Genomic DNA, 23,516 nt, shown 5'->3' on the forward strand with positions numbered 1-23,516 from the left:
GTGCCGATATCAAGGATGGGTAAATGACAATGAAATTAATAATTGAAATCAGCTTTCCAAATTAAGACGACTCAATAAAGAATGCAATGGATTTATGTATGATGAATCAGATATGCAGTAACACATACATTAATTACATTGCAAATTGCGTAATTGATTCCTTTGTGTAAATTCTTTTATGCATGATGTAATTATACTAATGCAGTGTACATGCATTCACAAAAAAATTTCATTCACAATGCCAGCCTGAAACGATGATAAAACATAGACTACTAAAATGGAATATTCTATGGTTTGACTCATCACTCTCAGTAAAATTTTTGCCGAATGTGTCAAATATATTGTTAAAATGGTGACAAATTAATATTATTTTTCTTTATTGTAAACAATTTTAAAGATTAAAAGTAAATTATGAAAGGATGAAAGCTTTGTCATGTGTCATTAAAAATGATACATTTATTTGAGATAAAGAATTTAAAATTCTTTAAGCGTTAACTAAAATTGTATCGTATTACATGTTAACTGAAAGACGAATTGATACTTTTGAAAATATAAATATGAACTATGAAGAAGATTTTTCAAGTTTTAAAATTTTAAAAAAGAAATCAATAATTTCCGCTTATTTTATTCCTTCCCTCTCATTTCATTTTTTGGTAGAATTGTTGACCGACGAACTAAAAACAAAAATTGAAGAATTTATTTAAGGAAACAAACAAGGTGAATTAAATATGTTACAAATCGATCGAATACATCCCAGCTGCAATGATGATATGAAACATTGGATATTTTTGCACTGAAATCCTAATTCTTCTTAATGGTGTATATTACTCCAATATTACAAATATAACGCTCACGTGTACGAAAAATGCTTATTATTAATAATCGATTTTATTAGTATTTTTCTCAAAATATGTTAATAAAATAACTAGCAATCAAATTAGCAATCAGTGAAATAAAGCAAAATGATTGATATTGCGATAAGACACAATATTCTAAATATCGCCACGGTATCACAGATGCGCACACATTTTAGTTAAAAAAATCAAATACTTTTTGTGGCTTCTTCATTTTAAATCGAAATGAACACGTATTTTCGTCTATGCCTTTGTTGTACTCGAATCGGAGTTTACCGAACAATCAAATTATTTCCTATTTAAATTTAAGTATAATCGATCTTCAGAAAATATCCATTGTTCATTGTAAAAGAAAAAGCTTCGTGATTATCATTTCTTTTTGTTCATGGGATTTGTGTGGCTTTAATCTGTGTTACAATCAAGTTTAGTAGAATTTTTTACACTATTTGACATATAGAATTATTTTGAGTTCTTAAAACTTTATAACTCTTAATTATTATTGAGCTCTCTTGAAATACTTACTTTCTTTGAATTATTAAAGCATGTTATTAACTTTATTAGTGTTAAAGCGTTAAAAAAAAAAATATTTTTTCATTTCTTTTTTTTAAAATAGTTGTATATAATGATTTTTAAATTTTACTCATTTCTTTAATAAATAATAATAAAAAAAAAAATTTTATTTTTTTTTCCATTATCGGTGAAATTTTATTTTTATCTTTTCACTTTATTTAATTTTTATTTGTTTTTTTTCTAAAAAAAAAAAATTCCGATTGTAATCCAAAAGAAGAAATAATGAAAATACATTGTTTTAAATGTTTGGATAGGATTATTGAGCCTTATTCCTGAGCTAATTTTGTTATTTGCTGAAAAGTTTAATTCACAATGAAGTACTAATGGCATTTTTTGATCTACATGCATCTAATCCTATCCTATCCTATCCGATCCGAATAAGTACGATTGGATTTTTTTTTTAAACCAATTTCATACATATTAAAAATTGGCGCATGACATATTTTAAATAATAATCTAATTTCCTTATTTATTTGTGAAATTTAATCGTTTCTCGAATTAACTTTTGAGTAGCATACATGATCCTTCAAAATAGAGAATATATTCTCAATCATTCCATATGATTTTTCTTAATAATTATTTAACTATAAAAAGATAAATTATTTTATCTTTAACTAAATAAAGATAACAAAATAATAATTCCGAATTGCAAATGTAAACGATTTAACAATAAAAATTACCACCAAAAAATTTTATAAATAGAAGTGATTTTCTACCTTCTCACATTAACTTCTCGGAGAGTTCTTTTTTTTTTTAAGAAAAAAAAAAAATGGGCATACCAAAACCTAAGCAAACAAAAAAGACACAAACAAACCAGATAAAAACGAAATCGATAAAAAAGAAATCGACAAAAAAGATAAAAATAGTGCGTATTAATTTTTTTTTTAAAAAAAAAAATCTTTTTTTGCTAAATTCTTTTTTTTTTTAAAAAAAAAAAAAATTTTTCTTGTTAGATTGATAATGAGATTATAAAATTTATGAATGAAAATAAAAATGAACGTAACCCATATATAAAGGCTAGCAAAGAAATCAATAAAGGATTTAGCCCAAAACAAATTCGTCAGCGGTAAATATATATTTATTATATAAATTTACTTAATTTTTCAAAATCTATTTTTTTTTTTCATAACGATAAAATTTTTTTTTTAATGTTATTTATAGTTGGATTAGTAAACTCGATCCACTTCGTAAGTAAATTTTACCTAATTTAAAGTTCTTAATTTGATTTTAATATTATCTAAATTTTTCTTTTTAGTTTGTCACGAGAAACTTTGTGAGGATGAAGAATTATACATTATCGAATGGGTTGAAAAATATAGAAATGAACATCCATTTAATGATATTAAATGGAAACAATTAATTAAAGATTTGAAAATTAAATCCGGTAAAATGCGATCAGAAAATATGGTGAAAAATCATTATTACTTAAAAGGAAGACAAGAAAAACGACGAGGACAACTACCTTCGAAAGATGATGATGCATCATCTTCCCCTCAAGATAGTAATTCTCCAAAAAGTGTACCATCTTCCCCTCAAGTCAGCAACGTTTCAACAACCGTATCGCCTTCATCTAAAGATAATAATGTTCCAAAAAGCGTACCATCTTCCCCTCAAGATAACAACGTCTCAAAAATCGTGTTATCTTATTCTCAATATGATAACGCCTCAAAAAGCGCACCAATTTATCCTCAAGTTAATGACGTTCTAAACAGTGTACCGACTTCTCCTCAAGATAACAACGTTTCAACAACCGTATCGCCTTCCCCTCAAGATAATAACGTTCTAAAAAGCGTATCATTTATTCTTTATAATAATAACGTTCAAGAAAGGCAAGTTTCTGACATGTTGAAAATTAGAAATTTGTTAAATTAGTAAAATATATATAAAAAACAATCACGTTTGTATTATCGTATAGTATAAAAATACTTATTAAAATTATTATTGCTTAAAATATGAAAAAATTTTATTTTATGTAATACATCTTTTAAGTATGAATAAAGAAATATAATAAACAATTATGATTTGTAAATTTATTATATGGTAAAGATTTATTTTTGTTGTTATTTTTCCTGATATGATCTTTCCGTCCGTGATGCAAGCTTTTTATTTAACACCCCGATATACCGATATTCTCGGGATATTAAATGATAAAACTTTATTTCTCACTACATATAAAAGCATATAAATATTATTGAAATAAAGGTCGACCCAACTTGATTGTTTGTTTAACGTACCCACCCCTTCTATTTTTTTTAAAAAATCTAAATTTGATAAACAAATTTAAGTTACGATTTTCTGAAATTTTCCGGATTTTCCCAATATTTCCGAAATTTTTTTTTATATTTATTTTAGGACCCCGAAAAAGTCTCATGATGCCAACAATATTTATGAAAATTAAGAACTTATTTATGTTATTAATGAACTATCTGTTCAATTGAATATTCGAACATTGTCCACAACAAATCCGTATTTTGCGGGCCATATCCGTATAAGACTTCAAGTTTTAAATTCCCTCCATTAATAATAAAAACTCGCGCAGTCAACCCTCCGAAAGTTATATCATACCCGGAGTATTATATTAATGATTGAACAACATATGTCCAAAGTGGATATTATCTACCTAATTGGATTTGGACGTATGAACAATTGTCTGATTAGATGCATTTCTATTGTCAGATTATATATAAATTGGAAATTATTTGGACATATGATAAATCCAACACTAATTGAAAATGATTGAATTTAATAATTTATGCACATCTTGCATAGATTTTCACTACATTTTTGGTACATTTTTTTTACTCGTGGAATTTTTTCATGTCTTGCACAATAGATTTTCAGTACATTTTCGGTACATTTTTTTTCCCGTAACATATCAACCATTTCAACCATTTTGAAAATGGTAGCAAAAAAAAAAAAAATTAATTTATTATTTTGCTCTAAATGGGTCGAGCATTTACAATGAATTATTAAACATTGTGTGACATGTGTGACATTGACATTTCATGATGTCATTAATCTACTGAACTTGGATTCGATTCGATTGGGTGATTGAATTTTTTTTTTTTTGATCTTTTTTTTCATTTTATGTAGTATTAAGGATTCAATTCATGTCTCATGATGATTAATTTAAAACAAATTTGTTTGTGGTATCACTTTAAATTACTTTTTTTAACTAATGGGGAAAATCTGGGAGATGAGTCCGAAAAGCGAATAGAGTATTTCCGTAATTCCTCAATAATTTCGTATAATCCATATGATTCATTTCTAAATGACTATTGACGAAATTTCTTTACCATAAAAAGATAACATATAATCCGAATTGTATAAAGTAGCGACAAATTTCTTCGCTTTGAACAGGTCATGACAAATCGTCCTTTTTGAAATTTCTTCACTTTGTCAAATAGTCCTTTTCGTTAAGCCTCTTCTTTGAAATAAAATGGGAAAAGTTAGATCAAAAAGTATTCGCTTCACTAAAAAAGTATGTACTGTATTTTAAATTTTTTTTTTTTTAAAAATAAAATTATAATTCATTTATTGTTCTTTTTTTAATATTAAAACCTCTCAGGCGGATAGTATTATAATAAATCATATGAAAGAACCTCCAATTTTCTATGCGAAAATTAAAAAAGAGATTCCAGAATATACAACAAAGCAAATCCGTCAACGGTAAGATATCGCATCAATAATTTAATTGACTTTAATTAATTATTTTTTTTTTTTAAAAAAAATCTTTTTATTAAAATTTTAAAATTTTTATAGCTGGACAAATCAGCTCGACCCTAAACGTAAATAATCTATTCATTCTTTTTTGTTTTTTGTTTTTTTTTTAAAAAAAAATAATAATTTCGAATTTTTCTTTTTTGATAGTTTGTCATGACCCTCTTGATGAATATGACGAAATTTTAATAATAAAATTGGTCAAAAAAAATCGAAAACCAAATGGTACAATTTGTTGGACAACTTTAATTCCTGAGGTAGAAGCCAAAACCGGTAAAAAACGCAGTGAAAATAAACTAAAAAATTTTTGGTATTCAAGACGAGGGCAGGTTCTCTCTAAAAATTATATATTTCCTCAAGATGATGATGTGTTACTCTCTCAAGATGGTGATGCTTCTGGTGGTGCTCGAGATGACGATAATGTGTTACCATCTCGAGATGATAATGGTGTACTTTCTCGGTTGGATATCTTATGTCAAGAAGCGCTTAAATATGATTTTCTACAATAAGTTATATACCTTAATTTGTATAATAATATTATTTTAATTCTATGTATGTGGGTATAATTATTTAGATTTTATGATTTTATGGAACTATGTTATTTAAGTTAACAGTTAACAGTTAAGCTTTTTTATGGATATTATGGATTTTATGGATTATGGTAATATTTAATAGTTAAGCTTTTTTTTTACATATGATTTTCTTTTAAAATTATGACAATAAACCATTGAATAATTTTTAAGTTTAACCCCGGCTTGCCCGGCTTAATAAAAAATTTTAACAATGCATGTTACCTTTATCAGCCTCAGCTCAGCCTCATCACGTGAGCAATTTGTTCTTAATATATTGTGATATCAAATGTCGTGACATTCTTAAATAAAATGAAAACTTTTTGTTATTATTTTTTAAAAAAAAACTTTAAAGCTATTCTTTTCATTTTTTAAAACGTATGATAAATTTTTTGCAGCGTTTATTTTGGTCATTACTTTTATAAATGTTTCTTTTTTATATTTTTTATTTCAGGATTTTGAGATTTCGTGTGTTTGTTGGGTCTTATTTATTTATTACTAAATATTAATTGTGAATATATTCTTTATGTTTTCCCTTCTGATTTTGGAACATTCACCGTTGCAGTCTACTCGCTTTATAGCGACTTCGTTAAACGGTATACAGATTTTATTAGTCTAAATCTTCGGTATAACGAGATTTTTTCCATATGTTAAAATTGGTACAACACCGGAGGTTCGCTATATTAAAAAATTCGTTAAATCAAAATTCGTTGTAAAGCGAGTGGACTGTACTATATGTATTATAAGTTGCTTTCCGAACTTGACTTGATTTCTGCCATACATTTTTTGTAATGCGGCTAGATTCTGATAAAAGTTTCGTGCAGAATTGTGGGAGCTTTATTATTGAATTTAACCACCACTTTCTTTTTTCTTAATCTTTCGATTAATAATCCGATGTCTTTTATAAAATTTTAAAATTATGCAAAAAACAAAGAGCAAAAACTATCTTAACATTATCATTTCATTTTCGAGTATCATCAATTCAATAATCTTTTGTTTCGATTTACTTTTCGTATGTCTCACGAAACATTTTTTCGTATTTGAGCCAATCATATTTAAGAAATGGGGTACAGTTAAATCATACGATATTACAAAACAATATGTAAAGAAGAAGACTATCCCATAACGATAAAATGACGATGGAAGTTCTATGTATATATATAAATTAAAAATAAATAAAAACACGGTCAATAAAATTTGAAAACGCAAATTTATCGATTTTGCATAAATAGTTGTACTATGTATACATAATTAAAATATCGACTTATCTAATTCTTCAAACTTTTCGAGCAAAGATTGTGTATGTTGTATACAACATTTTTCAGGAAGACTAATAAAATAATGTAAAATTTTGTTATTTTGAAAGATAACAACAATACTTCAGATACGAAACCTTTTTCATAAATTTTTTCCAAAATTATATATATTGGACCGTTAGAGCAAGAATAAAAAGCCATAGAAACTAAAAGTCATACAAGTCATGAAGACTATTACCTCATAGTTTCCTATAGTTTACTACTTTCCCTGATTCCTATTATATATTATATATTGAAACTTTAATTAATAAATACCTTATTTTTGCAAAGTTATTAATAGTAAAACTTCACTTGTTCATACGTTCCTTTATTCATATTTGTAAAATTCTATAAACACTCTATGAAGTAATATATAGCAATCATATTGTACAAATAACAGAGTTTATAGCAGCAACGATATTTTTAAATAAATTTTATTTGACCAATTATTAATTTATTACAAGTAATTTTTAACGTTAGAATTATAAATATTAAATAAAGTAAACTTTTTTGTTCAAGTTCAAAAGTAAAATCTGATTCACTGTACAACATTGATATACACAAATATCTACATAGAATCGAAATTCTTTACTTCTAATTGTCGTTCATTTATTACATATCTTATGTAATAATATTATAGAATAGACAAATTAATCAACTTAATACAAAAAATCAAATTTCAAAAAAGGACAAGACTTAATTGCACAAGAATATTAACATTCAAAAAAGTGAAAAACAATCAAGAACAGTAAAGACTTATTTCATTTTATTATTTATTTTATTTATTTTATTTTTATTTATTTATTTATTTATTTTATTTTATTTTTTTCCTTGTTACAACCTTTTTTACTTACAACTTCTACCAAAAAAAAAACGGTTTTTAACAAAAAAAGATAATGCATTTACTAGTAAAATGAAAATTATAATAAGATATCGACAAAGATAAAATGAAATTTTAAACTGGTTCACTGGTAATATGCCTAGTTCAAAGATAGGAATGTAATGTAAAGAAATATGCGCATACGTTATAAAAGGTTTCTTATATATAAAAAAAAAATCCAATATATGTATTCTTTTTTTCTTTTCTATTTATTATTTCTTCTTTTATTAAAAAAAAAAAGTTTTTGTTTAATTAATATTGTATATTTTGTATATTTCTTACTTTTTTTTCATAACTTTTAATAATCAAAAAATTTTATATTTTTTTAACGAAAAATTATTGGTTAATAAAAAAATGCATAAGAGTAAATTAAATAGGATCGATCCAGCTGTATGCTTTATTTTATTTTTTATTGTTTCGCTAAAAATTGTTAATTTAATAATTCGCCTATTATTATTATATTTTAGAGCGAAAAAATCATTTTAAAATATATGTTAGAAAATGGATCATCATCTTCTAACCCTTTTGCAGAATTGAGTAAATTAATACCATATAGTGCCAAAAAAATTCGTCAACGGTAGATATTTGCGCTTTTTTTTTACTTTTTTTTTTTAATTTGTTATTAATTAAAATATTCTCGAATCTCGATAATAATTAAAATTATTTATTAATTTAGTTGGATAAATAATCTTGATCCTCATCGTAAGTTGCCTCTTATATATATATGTTTACTTTGTAAATCTACAAATTTATTTATTTGTTCTTCAATTAGTCATTGTTCATGATCCACTCAATGAATCGGAAAAATCATTCATTATTAAATGGGTTGAAAATAATCAATTATCATCAAATGGTAAAATCCGTTGGAAAGTATTAATTAAAGAAATTAAATATGTATTTGGAAAATTACGTTCGGAGAATCAAGTTAAGAATTATTGGTATTCAAAAAAAAGGAAATCTACAAATAATATTAATAAATCAACAAAAGAAAAAGTTTTTCGTTCTTTAAAATTTAAAAAAAGAAAACAAAAAGAACCACTCTTTAGTGATTATGTATGTTTATAATAATTTATATATATATGTATATATATATAATATTATATAAATTATTTATTTGTATAATTTTTCATTTTTTTTTTCCTTGTATAGATTGATAAAAATATTACAGTATTTATGAATAAATGGGGTCATCTTTCAAATTGTTATATGAAGATTCATAAAAAGTTTCCTGAATATACTTCAAAACAGATCCGTCAACGGTAAGGTTACTTATTTTATTTTTGATTTCTTAAAAAGAAATAATTTATTTTTAATTTGTTATGATTTAGATGGGTAAGCAAACTCGATCAAAGTCGTAAGTATTTACTCTTTTTTTTAAAAAAACAATGAGCGATAATTTGTTTGATAATTTTAAATTCTTTAAATTCTTTGTTTTTTTTCTTTAGTTTGTCACGAACCTCTTGATAAAGCAGAAGAAATATTTGTCGTCCAATGGATTAAAGATAATCAAACAGCTTATGATAAAATTTACTGGAAGAAATTAATTGCTGCATTGAAAGAACAATTCGGTAAATTACGATCTGAAAATAAATTAAAAAATTATTGGTACTCGAGAAAAGGTCAAGTTCTTTCTAAAAATTGTGTATCATCTGAAGATCGTAATATGTTACTTTCTCAAGATGATGATGATATTCCTCCGAATGCAAGTCGTATGGAAATCTTATGCCATGAGGCGCTTAAATATAATTTTTAATATCCGATATGATCCAACATTTATTAATTATATAGGTCTATTGTTATATATATTATAGTTATTTATTATATAGTTATTTATTATCTTATATAGTTAGTTATTTATTACGACGTAAATCGTTTATGTAAATTTTATATGGTAAATTATATAAATATTGTACAAAAAATTTTTTTTTTTCTGGTTAATGCTCATGAAAAAGATTTTTAAATTTGTAAAAATATTTATTCCAAATTAAATAGTTTTTCTAACTAAAAAAATTTATAAATAATACATTAAAATTATTAAAATTTAACATCTTAATATATAATTAAACATAAATTATGGTACAACTAATATAAATCATCAATAGAGCATTTAGAGATGGATTTCTCATAAAAAAAATATGTATATATATATATATTTAATAAGAAATATTCTATTTAATAAAAACCCTCTATATTTTAAATGAATTGCTTTTGATAGTTGAATAGGTATATGTCTCCTCACCAAACTAGTACTTCTTTCTTCACGTACAGTATAAATAATATCTACCATTTAACCGCCAAGGGATTTACAAGAGTAGTTTCAACGGCATGATATTGAGTACGTAACAATTTTTTAGATTTCTCACTTTCAATACCGTCAAGCCACTCGCTAAAAAAATTAATAAAGAAAAAATATATATATATATATTTAGTTCACCAGTTCAACTAATTCGCTATTCAAATTTCCAAAACCTTTTAGTCACTTGACTTACCTATACAAATTTAAAACGACGTCATTTTTTTCGGGTGAAAGAGAATTAACGTTACGATAAATATCATTCACGTGTAAAATCCAATCTTTTATAGGAATCTTTTCATCTGGTTTTAATTGTCCACCTCCATTTATACAACCAGAAGGGCAAGCCATAACTTCAACGTAATGATATGGTGAATTATTACTCTTAATCTTACGAACAAGATTTTGTATATTTCTAAATCCATACGCTGATGCAAATTTTAATACAGGTTTTCCATCAATCTAAATAAATACAAAGAATATATTAAAATGTGAGAACATGTTTCTATTTTTCTATTTTCTAAATTAAATATCTAACTTTACCTCAAGAGTAATTTCTTTGAAATCTTTGTTACGACCGGCTTTAACTATAACTCCTTGTTCTTTATCAACATCAACACCAGTAATATTAAATATTTCCCGAGCAGTATATTCAAGAATAAATTCTAAATAACCTCCTGATGCACTACCAGAAGATCTTAATAATTCCTCTTCTTGTGAAGTTTTAGTAAAATTATCTAATGAAGATTCTTCACTTGTTTTAATGTCATAATCACTTTCTTCAAACATTTTAACGACTTCTCCTGTCGTTATAACACAATCAACATCTCTTGTCTGATATTCTTCACTAAAAAAATCTGGTCTTGATGCTTCCAATTTTTTATCATAACACATCATAACGCCAACATGATAAATATTATTAGGTTTAATTCCTAATTTATTTGCCAAATAATCCTTTACAACGGATCCCATAATTTGTTGTGGTGATTTAGTTTGACTAACATATGGTAAAATAAATCCATGAGTTTTTTCAGCATAACAAATCCATCCAGGACATGCTGATGCTAACATTGGTAATTTGGCTTCACTCATTGCTTCATCACCACCTCCTGATGTTCCATTACGTTTTATTCTTGTTGATTTTACGTCATTATTTACTGGATCTTTTTTTTGTTGTTTTTCTTGATAAAATCGAAATCTCTCTACGAATTCACGAGCACTTTCTAGTAATGAAAAATCCCGTGAAAATGAAGTATCAAATACATAATGGACTCCAAGTGATTTGAAGAAGTATGTCAACCTTTTCGCTACCTATTTTCGAAAATTTATTTAAAAAAGTTAGAAAAGGTTTAGGAAAATTTAGGAAATTAAAAATTTTAAATTAATTAATTAATCAATTAATTTATTAATTAATTATTATTGTCGTCGTCGTTGTTATTTTTACCTGTAACGGAGTTAAATCATATTTTGCTGCAATAGAAGCAATAGATTGAGGAGCTATTGAAATAACAACAGTTTTCTTTTCATCAAGTTTATTCCCATCAATCGCTTCTTTATTTAATTTTAATACATTGTATAATTCTTCCTGAGATTGCATTGTTATAAGAACACTTTCTGCTGAAGTAATACATCCACTTTGATAAAAATATAAAAATATATATAATAGAATTCGTTTCATGTTAGAATTCATTTCACGTTATAAAGGTGAATAATAAAAAAAATAAATAAATAAATAAATAAATTCGAATTCTATTTATATTCAACGTACCTGCATGCTAAACAATCGTCAAGAGTGATCTGTGCTGTTTGTAATTTAGTTTCAATACCATCAAGAGAAACCTCATAATATCCACCCGAGTCATCAATTTTAATGACATTCTATTTAAACAAAAAAAAAATAATAATAAATTAGTTGTGTATTAATTCATAAACTTCACAAGAAAATAATTATCTAAAAAATTTAATACATTTTTGTTGTCTGAAGTTTTATTAACTTCAACAGGCTTAATACAAGCCTGTGAAGGTGCAATATAATCGTTAAGATCTTTTAGTATAACAGACATTCTCTAAATTTTGAAAAACTTGAAAAAAAGAAAAAAAAAAGATACCGAGATGCTGATCAGCTAATGATCATGATTAATAATTGTTTATTATTATTTATTAATCACGTGCCTAAATCAAAAGCCTAAAGCCTTTTTTTAATCGAATGTTCCGGGCAATACTATGTTGTACCATGTTTAGTTACGCCACTTGCATTACTTAAACATGATAGGCGCCGGATCAAAGCGATTCTTAAAATAGTAAATAATCTGCAAAAATGTCTACCTTGCATTTTAAGGAATAAACTTAGTGTTTCCTTTTTTATTGCAAATAATAAATAAAATGGTTACATTTATAGCCATTACTTTCTAATACGGTAACCGACGTTTATACGGATGCGTAATCGTCCATGTATTATACCGGATACGTTTTTTCACCTGAATCTAATTCGCTCACTATATTAATAGTCTGCATCATTTATTATTTTTATCATTATTATTTTGCTTTTTTAACTCACTCCTAACCGCCTACGTAATTTAAATATCGTTTAATATCAAAATAACATCGGTTTAAATATTTTTTAATATTATCATTTACAATATCATATCTTTACGATATTAAAAAATGATATTATTAACGATATTATTTAATATCTTCACCGATATTATATTAATTATAATATAATAATAAATATCAAAATGATATCATTAGGATTAATATAACGATATCGGTTAAATTCTTAAGTTTTATGTAAAACATAACTTTGAATAATTGCTTTTTTTTTTATTTTAATCTGAAAACTTCCCGATATATATATTTTTAATTAAATAATAAATTTTTTTAAATAAAAAATTATTATTACAGATTAGAAGCAAATTAAAAAAGGTTAAGATGTCTAATCATATATAGTATGTTCATGTAATCATGTTATATGTGTATTTTATGTATTTTATCGCCCATCTAACATTCTATAAAACTTAACAGTTAATTGCATGTTTAGCTTGGGGAGCATATATAACAGTCCTTTTTTTACGATATAATAAGTAACTAACAGGTACAATAATTAGTATAGTTGCAATACCACCAGTTGTTCCACCTATTATTGCTGATTTAGTTGGATAGGCTGCTTTTGTAATATTTGGAATAGTTGCAAGTGTTTCAGTTGGGTAGGCTGTTTTTGTAATATTTGGAGTAAAACTTTTAACAAACTTGTAATTATTATCTTCGCTCACATCAATCATATGAATTTGATCATTAAGAACAGCAAGTTGAGAAGTAGCATTAAGGTAAAATCCTAAATAATATAATAATTTGAAGAAAAATTAATTAAACTTAATTTCAAGTAAAAGCAATATTTCATCAATATAACAACATTCATACCAAATGCAATAATCATATAATTTCCAACAATAGTAGCCGTATGTCCACCGTATGGTGCGGATCTAGGTACAGGGTCGATATCATTAAGAATGGACCATGTAAAAGGGCTTACTTTGATGTCTAAAACTGATATTAGATCGACAACAGGGGCTCCCTTATTGTTCGCTCCCCCATAAATGATAATAAGGCCATTTTGTGCTAGAAAATTATTTAACCCATTTTATTAAAAATACTTTATTTAATTAATATATATACTTTTTCAAATTGATATATACTTAAGACCGTTGTGTGATAATTTCTAGGTGATGGTTCAATTCCACTTGTACTCTATGAATAATTGTGTTGTAACAAATTTTGCGCATTAGTAGCAGAGAATAAAAAATTGGCATAAATATCCTTCTCCTTTACAAAATTATTTACCATATTTCCCCATGTTCCATTATTGGTATCATACATATGAATATTCCGAAGCTGTGTTAATATAATAAACATATAGTCAATTAATTACGTATCTAATAATGATAAAAATTAATCAAAAAAGTCGTACATTAACCAATAAATCATGAATGTTTCTTTCTCCGATATAAGCAATTCTTCCATTTGGTAATAAGATCGGCGGACCAAGATAATTCGGTATATTCAAATCAGACGATGCTGAATCCCAGCGGGTAGTATCTATAATAGTCATCGTATATTTATTAACATCATAACTACCATAAATATATATATATGATCCATTGTTATTACAGACGGCTGATGACCATTTAACAATACCACCGAATGTATTCTGAACCCACTCTTTATTATTAATAAATCTATAAGAAAAACTAGAAAAACTTTCTTTAGAAACTCCAAAAATTAGAAAGATTGTATCTTTGTTAGAACCACAAACAGTTGATACCCCATAAAAATGAGGATAAACTTGATGAGCATCGTTACTTAAATCAACTATTGGTAAAGTAGAATCCAAATTAAAAGGCATTGAAACGTCTAAATAAAAAAAATCATTGGCACCACGAATATTATCTTTTGTTATTCCACCCAAAAAATAAATTTTATTGTCCATATAACTTGCGGTATGAGCAAAACGTCCAACAAGTGTATAAGGACTAGTAATAATTAATTGTGAAAAAAAAACAAATAAGAATATAAAATATTGAGGCATTTGATTAAAAATGTCACAAATACATTTAATATGTTTAAAATAACAAATTAAACACGTTCATTTGGTAATACACCACAAGTCCGCAACAGTGATAAATTTATTGCGAGCGATAAAGTATAGACTAATGACGCAAACAATACTAAAAGATTTCGAGAAACCTTAAAATAAGTCACCAATAAAGGAAAAATCAAAATACAATATACGATATAAAGAAAATAGAGAAATAGGTGAAATGGACAAAATGGCGAAACTAAATGTAATAAAAACCTTCGTGTTGTATTACGAATACGAAACAGTAAGTAAATTATTTAGCCTGTGTAAGTTAGGTTTTGTTACACACTTAGCTTCCTTAGTAGAGATAATAATGTCATATTTGGATATGAGCTGCAATCAGGGTGAATCAATGCCCAATGATATGTTTCAAGTCTATTTTTGTATATAAAATGCTGCCTATTCATTCTTGTTAAAATAATATACTGTAAATTTCATATGTTGTTGTTATTTGCATTTAAATTTTAGTTTAAGATCTTTACAAATTTTCATTGCTAAGTTCTTTTATCATGGTTTAAGTCATATTATATGGAGGTAATCCAGTTATTACTTTACTTATACACTATAATTTTAGTATAATTTTGCCCATTTAAAATTACTAAATATAAGGTAAAACATCTAATACAGAAACGAAAACTTTCCACTCTCGCTCTCTTCTTTATCTTCCCTATAGAGATGGAAACGACTCTGTTGGTTCAGCTTCAGTTCTGCGATCCAAACCAAGTCGGAGTGAGCTTAACCGATAGGACCGGTTCCTAACTCCGATTTGAAGCAGACTTTCAAACGACATTTGCGAACGGGTCCATTAATTCTGTTGTGTCACATGACGATACACGAATTTCCAAAAAGTAAATTTCTGATGATCACTAAATCTGGTGACCCTATAAAAATTCTGACAAATGATCACATATCTGAGTTTCTTCAGAATAAAAACTAGAAAAATGATCATTAATCGGAGATTTTTCCAGAATTTTTTTTATAGGGTGAGCTAACTGTTTGCTTGAAGCTGACTCTGCTTTATTGGGTACAGTATATTTGGCGAAATGGGTTTCGGTGAAATGAACTTCCGCGAAAAGTTCGGATACCGCAGAGGTTACAATAGATCCAACAAGAAATCTCTGAATCCAGAAGTTTGTGCATCTCTTTGTCTTATAGTTTTAACCCACTTGTAATTATTTTTTTCGCTCACGTCAATCATATGAATTTGATTATTACAGACTAAATCACGAGTAGTAAGTACGGTAAAATCCTAAATAATATGATAATAATTTGAAGAAAAATTAAATAAACTTAATTCAAGTAAAAGCAGGATTCAATGTAACATTCATACCAAATGCAATAATCATATAATTTCCAACAAGAGTAGCCGTATGTCCATTTAATGGTGCAGTGCTAGGTGCAGAATCGATATTAGGAGTGAACCATGTAAAATGGTTTACTTTGGTGTCTAAAACTGATATTTGATCGGGAACAAGATTCAAATAGATATCGTTTATTCCTCCATAAATAATAATAAAGCCATCTTGTGCTAGAAAATTATTTAACCCATTTATTAAAAATACTTTATTTAATCTAATATATGTATTTTTTAAAATTGATACATACTTAAGACCGCTGTGTGTGAAGTTCTAGGTGATGGTTCAATTTCCACTTGTACTCTATGAATAATTGTGTTGTAACAAATTTTGTGCATTAAGTAGCAGAAAATAAAAAATTGGCATAGATACTACCCTTCTCCTTTACAACATTATTTACTATATATGTCCATGTTCCATCATTGGTATCATATACTGTATTTGAATATTCCGAAACTGTGTTAATATAATAAACATACAGTCAATTAAAATAATTACGTATCTAATAATGATAAAAATAAATCAAAATAGTCGTACATTAACCAAAAAATCATTTATTCTTTCGCCAATATAAGCAATGCTTTCATCTAGTAATAAGATCGCCGAAGCAAGTTAATTCGGTATATTCAAATCAAACGGTGAATTCCAGTGGGTAGTATCTATTGAATTCCAGAGGATAGTATCTACAATAGTCATCTCGCTCACATTTATTAACATATGAGTATCATGATAACGAAGTTTCATGATTTTGAACTTCTGCAGATAATTTATCGTTTTTTCCTTTTTTTTTCTGCCTTAATAATTACAACAAATGTACCGTAACCATTATAGGCTACCATCTTATCTATTATACTAATAAATTACAATACGTTACAATGGTTTGTGAGGTTTATTACCTTATAAATTTCTAATAAATGAGATTTCGCATATTTAGATTATTTTTTTTAAAAGAAGATACAGTAGGTAAGAATTGTCATTTTTATGCCCTATAAAAACGAAATGTGTTGAATTTGTTTTATATTTGTGCTCATGTGTAATAAATGTCTAAAAAAGCACCATTTTATCCGATTTATGTCTTATTACAAGAAAACAAAAATTAAACAAAATGGTGCTTTTTTAGATATTTATTACACATGAGCACGAATTTAAAATAAATTTAACACATTTCGTTTTTATAGGGATGGCTTTTATGGGGTTTAAAAAAAAATTCACGATAATCCCCCCTTTGATTCTTTGATTATCCGAATTACAGTATATATAATCTTGCCATGCCCACCAAAATTTTTTTTTTTACGGAATCGCCATAACAAAACGTAATATCATTAATCTAAAACCAATATGAAACTTCAAAGCTTTTACCTTCTTACTGTCTTTTTCATGGGTTTATTTGTTCTTAAAAGCCAAGGTATAGTTCTTATAATATTCAGTATTTTCTCCATTCTCTTTTCTAATAATTCGACTTTTTTGTTTTATGTATAGCATATACGGCCACAATATCGGAGAATTTGTCTGCTTTTTGCAGAGTTTGGATAGAAGATTCCAATCATTTTCGCATAGCTGGTGATGGAAAAGGACATTACCGTGGTTGTGGTTCAGTTAATTTTAACCACATTGATTTTAACGATCAACAGTACTATATTGTTGTGAAAGTTGAAGGTAGTACGAAGGAAGAAAAAGTCCGAGGTCCTTTCGATAGCAATCATTCCTGTAGTTTATATGGCGAAGTTGATAGTTGGGGATTTGACTGTTAATTGTTTATTAAGTTATTATCCCATCGATATAGTTGAAAGACGTGAATCCATTATATCTATTCTATTCTTATTTATCATATTTATATTATTTCTATTAATTATATTATTAGTCATAATTATATTATTATTAGTCAAATTATTTTTCACAAGTATCTTTCAAAATGTTTTGATTTTTACGTTCAATAATAAGAAAACTTTGAAATAAAAAGATAACTTTTGAAATTCAAAAGCATGCTCGCAATATATTGTGACTTCTACAATTTCATATGATGGCGCACCATGACTTACTGGTAATATTTTTTTTATAAATCTATATACTTTCTGAACCAGCTTTGGTAGTAACCCCACTTCAGGATATCCAAGAAGAAGTAACAAAATTTTCATAACATGGTTCATAATGATGATAATAATTATTAATAAAAAATTTTTAAAAATGATAAAAAAAAATGTCAGACTTTAAAAAGAAATCTTTTTTTTAAAAAAACTCTAATGATAGAAACAGGGAACTGATCGTAACCTCTGAGGTCTGGTATCTCAGGATTTAATTTTTTCACACTTTATCTATGAAAGTCTCTTAATTTTCTGTAGTTAAGATTCGAACATGACACGGTAATACTCTTTCCATGGTGTAAAATGTAACGACTGTAACGTGATTACATGACTTTAATCACGTGTTAAATATTGCGAAACCTTCGTTATAAAGAATCGCCAACTGTTAACGTTTTTACAATCTATGATCATGTCCTAATTTATATAAAGCAAATCTTAAACTTGTATTATTCGTAATATTAGATGTTCAACTTTTTTGTTGTTTTAAAAGAATCTTTATAAGATCAACGAGTTGTATTATTAGATCGTAAAATTATGTTTGTTTCTACAGTACATTAAAAAGGTTACGAAAAAAGTAATTGTAGTGTTTTAATAACGATAATTGCCACAAAATAATACTAAATGATTACTGTATAATCATATAATATTTCAACAATAAGAAAACTTTTTTTCGAAATAAAAGTGTACAGTCAAACCTTTATATAACGATATGTCGGGACATATATGAAATATCAAAGTTATACCGATATTTATATGTCCTCACATATAGTGGGAAAATAAAATTTTATCGGTATATCAAGTTTTTAATAGTATATCGGTATATCGAATATCGGTATATTGAGGTTAGACTGTAGTTGTTTTATTTATATTCAATAAATTTTTTATTACTTTAACCATAATTACATATAAAAAGAATAAATCCTTGGATCTTCAGAGATACTAAGGTAAAGAATAAAATTGTGATACATCTTGAACCCATTCAAATTCTTCAAATTTATCATACCAATTAAGATCAAATTTTTTAATTATTCCTTTCATTTCATATTTTTTAATTAGTGATTTCAATCGTTTCATATACCATTGATGTTCATCTATAAAATTAACTAGGGAGATTTGTAATAGCATAGGTTGTCTATCATTCCATTTATTAAGAAATGATTCTAATAATTTAAAATTTAGTCTAAATTTTTGTGTAAAAATAAATTTAAATTTAGACAAATTTAATGGTGATGATCTAGTTAATATTTCAAATACATCCTTATAATCAAAGCCTCTTTCATAATCAATAACTAATCCATCTAAATATTGAGAATTAGCTAACAATCTTTCAAATTCAGTAAGAGTATAATCTTTAATTGGTAGCTTAATATACCTAAGATTTGGACAATTTTGATATATTGTTTGTGTAAGTCTTCTAATTTCATCAATTTCTTTTAACGAATCATGACTAATACCAATTGTAGTAAGTTGTACGTTTGCGGTTTCAATTAATCTTATCAAGATTTTATGTGACGATAAATTAGCTTTTAAGATTTTTAAAGCAGGTAATGATATTTCCTCTAATTGATTCAAATTTGGGTTTGCATAGTTTTTAGATCGTCGAAACAAGAAAGGTGTATCCATATCTAGAATTTTTAAATTTACTAAATGTGAAAGAACTTCTGTAACAGGTTCCCAGTCTAAACGTAAATGTTGGATGGTATCTGCTTTTTTAATAAGTAATTCCTCAATAGTTTTCAATGCTTCATCATTATCACAAGACATATGGATTTCATTTAAGTTTTTCTGAGCTTCAATTAATTTAACAATTCTAGAAATATCATTATTATCCCTTGAAATACAACAAAAGAGTTTTTTAATTGATTTGCTTATTGTAGCTAATCCTTCCAAACTGTTTTGATGAAATTCATGACAACATAAATTTTTAAGATCTGAAAAGCATTGTTCATTCCATGAAATACAATATATATCATAATTAATATTTTCTGGGATAAGAAGTGAAATAAACTTTGTATATTTATTGATAAATAAATTTAATAATTCGTTTTTTATCATAGAACTGGTTGATACTTCTAAAATTTTTAAATTTCTGGAAAATGTTTCTTCCAAAAATTGTAAATCTAAATGTCTCCAGAAATTAATATAATTAAATGAAGTTGGTCGATAAGTTTCTGTATAAAGATTGATCCCTTGATTTTTCAAAATATCTTTTGAGTCTTTTGATAAATGTAAAAGTATTACATTAAATAATTTATCCTCTGCTTTTTCAGTTAAAACCATTCGTCCAGGAATTTTCCATAATATTGGCACAGTTACCTCACACCAAAATTTGTTAACCAAAAGACATGAACAAAGCGATATCATGTCATCTTGCAAATTTTCTGCTATTAAGAAAAGTACGTCTTTGTTAAGCTTCAACATTGACAAGAGTAAACCCTGCAAAAATTTTACTCGGAATTCCTGTAAAAAACTCCGTAAATATGATATAAATTTTTTATAGGGAGGGAAAAAATTTTTTACGAATAACAAGTATTATTAATAATACTACTATATTTAGCTAATCAATTTGTCATATGTCCTCATAATAATGCATAGTGAAAATATGTGTTTAATAAAGATTGGTCCACATCAATACCATATAACCGAATATTCCCGTTATCTCGTAAATAATTCCGTGTATCTAATTTTTTTCATTCTTTGAAGCTGTAAATTCACATGGAATGTAACAATTAATAAATGTTGTAATTGTTCGGTCGATTAGGAATATGCGCGATATAATTTATTATACTTTTTATAGTTTAATGTTTTTTCCTGAGGTACATGAGTCATGAGTACAGTAAAAATCTACAGCATGTGATATATGGTCAATCAAGTCATGTGATTTATAACAGTATAATCCTCGCCAAAATTTGTAATTCTGACAATCTGGCCTAAATTATATGTATTTTTTTCTTCCATTATTCTGAAAACTGGTGAGTTTTTATGTTAAACGAAAAATTGAGTTGGTAACCAATTTATTTATTTTCATGGAAAAATTAAATGTTATTTGTAAAATGACACCTTAAATAAAGGAATATATAATGAAAAAAATAATTTGTTACTTTCTATAGCATGTGGTTCAATAGGAAGGAATTTTACAGTAGCAGAAGAATTGCAAATTTAATGTCCAAGGAGTAAGAACATAAGTTCCATAGAACCAAGTCTTCGATCAACAATACAGTATGCTCTCTTAGTAAGTTGGACTGTGTACATCTATCTCTCTCTATTATTTTTGATGGAGATGGCGTATTAAATCATGTGACTGGAATCCATAGCCAATCAAAATATCGCAAAAAGTCACGTTTCGTATCGCACATGCAACAAAGATATGCCGATTTACGAGCAGCTTTCGTGGCGATTTCAGTTACTTCCTGGCTAAATCCTTCAAATATTTACCTACCGGCAGTAGTTGTATCACTGTGTTGCTCATTATAATTACCGACTCTTTTTTCAACTGAAAGCGAGAAATGGAACAGAACAGTTCCCCTACAAAAATGAAATATGCTAAATTCGTTTTATATTTGTGTTCGTGTGTAAAAAGCGTCCAAAAAAGCACCATTTTGCCTGATTTATGTCTTATTACAAAAAAAACAAAAATTAAACATTTGCACAAATATAAAACAAATTTAACACATTTCGTTTTTATAGGGTTCACAAATGCTAATCCAGTGCTTCATGTTGTTCTAGGGCCAGCCTATGCAAAGAATTTCAATGTTAACACTTTTCATTAAATAAATAATAATCTGTTAAAATCAAAATAAATTAATAAACTATATATATATACGTGCAATAATATTTGCAAAATAATTTTTTTTATTTACAAGTGAAAGAGACTAAAGTTTTCATTCGACTTTATTTTCAATTAGATATTATCAACGCAAATACATTTAAAATTTCTAACGTTTCTTGAAATAATACTACAATAAATACATCTAAGTTTTAAAAAAAAAGATTTCTAGAAAATTTAATGTGGGTTAGGGTATCGGCATTCTTTGTATTTGAAACCAAAGCCAAAGTTCATTGTAGGATAATTATGGCGCACGAAATATTGTTTACGACTGTTATTTACCTTTTGAGTTTTTTCCTTTTTTTTTTGTTATACAAAAATTAGGACACCAAACAATCAATAGATAATTATCTCAGCAGGTAGTTATTTTAACAATTGAATAATTTATTTGTTATAAATAATTATCTATCTTAAAATGTAACAATACAATATTCATTGTTGTTACTTGTTAATTTAACTAATTGTTAGTTTTGTGTTACAAATAAAATAAAGTGGAAAAAGTCATATTTCCATGCACGACAGTATATCATTGTTTTTTCTTTGTAATAAGCAAGCGCATGTGATTGATTGAATTTGGGCTGAATTTTAATTAAATTTTTCTTGGATATTTGACCAAATTTCAAACATTCATTCTAAGTAGTACTTCGAAGAATATAGTTGCTACATTACAATATTAGTTGGATTGGATTAACTTTATTTATGTTTTTTCTATTTATTATTTTCTTTTCGCCTGATGATTATTTTACTCTAAAATAAGTAATGCATAAGAGTTAAAAATTTTTTTTTTATTATTGTTTTTTTTTCCCAAATAAGTAATATTATAAATGTCGGATTTGTAAACCGGAGTAAGATTCCCGATCATGCAATGTTGATCATTACTAATTATTATGTGGGCTTTGTTAAAAATGCCAATAAGAGGCTGTGCAAGTACAAACATGCAATATAGCCAATCATTAGCACAAACAGATATGCATGATAATTCTAATGGATATCAGAGGAACTGGAAATATATTTTCTAGAACATTTTAGAACATTTTAAAAATTAAGAGAAATTTCGAATTATATATAGCGAATCCTAAACCTGAATAAGAACAACTTGTTTTTTTACTTGAATAAAGGGTCCTTTTTTAGAATAGGAAAAAATGGATTTATATTGACTTTACCAAAAAGCTTTGTAATAGGAAATAAAGAAACGGTCAAATTTGGTTAAAATAATGATTACTAATATTAGATATACATATATATATGTATATCATAAATATAAAATAAAAATAGAAATTCTTTAATGAGATTACGAAATTCTTTGATGAAAATTCTTTAATGGGAATTCTTTAATGAGAATTCTTCTTTTAAAGAAAAAGGCAAAATTTAAGTTTGGAAATTGAAAAAAAACAAATGCAGGATTTTTTAATAAAATAAGATTATTGTTTCTAATTT

The 23,516-nt window shown here is 26.3% G+C and overlaps 7 protein-coding genes across 7 annotated transcripts; 4 read left to right on the top strand and 3 right to left on the bottom strand.

Annotated features, from left to right (window-relative positions):
* Positions 1-2,401: 2,401 nt before the first annotated feature.
* On the top strand, positions 2,402-3,296 carry OCT59_003508 (uncharacterized protein; the record flags this gene model as incomplete). Its single annotated transcript, XM_066145662.1, has 3 exons — positions 2,402-2,490; positions 2,586-2,611; positions 2,680-3,296. 3 exons carry the CDS (start codon positions 2,402-2,404, stop codon positions 3,294-3,296), a joined length of 732 nt encoding a protein of 243 aa, XP_065996360.1.
* Positions 3,297-4,863: 1,567 nt separating this feature from the next.
* Positions 4,864-5,653, top strand: OCT59_003509 (uncharacterized protein; the record flags this gene model as incomplete). Its single annotated transcript, XM_025327360.1, has 4 exons — positions 4,864-4,905; positions 4,993-5,093; positions 5,187-5,212; positions 5,295-5,653. The coding sequence occupies 4 exons, from the start codon at positions 4,864-4,866 to the stop codon at positions 5,651-5,653; spliced, it is 528 nt and encodes a 175-aa protein (XP_025171689.1).
* A 2,589-nt stretch (positions 5,654-8,242) lies between these two features.
* On the top strand, positions 8,243-9,641 carry OCT59_003510 (uncharacterized protein; the record flags this gene model as incomplete). Its single annotated transcript, XM_025330650.2, has 7 exons — positions 8,243-8,278; positions 8,356-8,465; positions 8,565-8,590; positions 8,661-8,941; positions 9,038-9,147; positions 9,217-9,242; positions 9,334-9,641. The coding sequence occupies 7 exons, from the start codon at positions 8,243-8,245 to the stop codon at positions 9,639-9,641; spliced, it is 897 nt and encodes a 298-aa protein (XP_025171690.1).
* Positions 9,642-10,084: 443 nt separating this feature from the next.
* On the bottom strand, positions 10,085-12,244 carry OCT59_003511 (uncharacterized protein; the record flags this gene model as incomplete). Its single annotated transcript, XM_025320303.2, has 6 exons — positions 10,085-10,274; positions 10,378-10,643; positions 10,725-11,492; positions 11,626-11,815; positions 11,950-12,059; positions 12,149-12,244. The coding sequence occupies 6 exons, from the start codon at positions 12,242-12,244 to the stop codon at positions 10,169-10,171; spliced, it is 1,536 nt and encodes a 511-aa protein (XP_025171691.1). The 3' UTR covers positions 10,085-10,168.
* Positions 12,245-13,198: 954 nt separating this feature from the next.
* Positions 13,199-14,766, bottom strand: OCT59_003512 (uncharacterized protein; the record flags this gene model as incomplete). The annotated part of the gene is made up of 5 exons (XM_025320304.2): positions 13,199-13,515; positions 13,602-13,799; positions 13,877-13,928; positions 14,022-14,072; positions 14,149-14,766. 5 exons carry the CDS (start codon positions 14,764-14,766, stop codon positions 13,199-13,201), a joined length of 1,236 nt encoding a protein of 411 aa, XP_025171692.1.
* Positions 14,767-17,510: 2,744 nt separating this feature from the next.
* OCT59_003513 (uncharacterized protein) lies at positions 17,511-17,923 on the top strand (the record flags this gene model as incomplete). The annotated part of the gene is made up of 2 exons (XM_025311426.1): positions 17,511-17,577; positions 17,652-17,923. 2 exons carry the CDS (start codon positions 17,511-17,513, stop codon positions 17,921-17,923), a joined length of 339 nt encoding a protein of 112 aa, XP_025171693.1.
* A 1,190-nt stretch (positions 17,924-19,113) lies between these two features.
* OCT59_003514 (uncharacterized protein) lies at positions 19,114-20,674 on the bottom strand (the record flags this gene model as incomplete). Its single annotated transcript, XM_025320305.2, has 1 exon — positions 19,114-20,674. One exon carries the CDS (start codon positions 20,672-20,674, stop codon positions 19,193-19,195), a length of 1,482 nt encoding a protein of 493 aa, XP_025171694.1. The 3' UTR covers positions 19,114-19,192.
* Between the last annotated feature and the right edge of the window lie 2,842 nt (positions 20,675-23,516).

The sequence above is a fragment of the Rhizophagus irregularis genome, chromosome 11 (genome assembly GCF_026210795.1).
Source record: "Rhizophagus irregularis chromosome 11, complete sequence".
NCBI lineage: Eukaryota > Fungi > Glomeromycota > Glomeromycetes > Glomerales > Glomeraceae > Rhizophagus > Rhizophagus irregularis.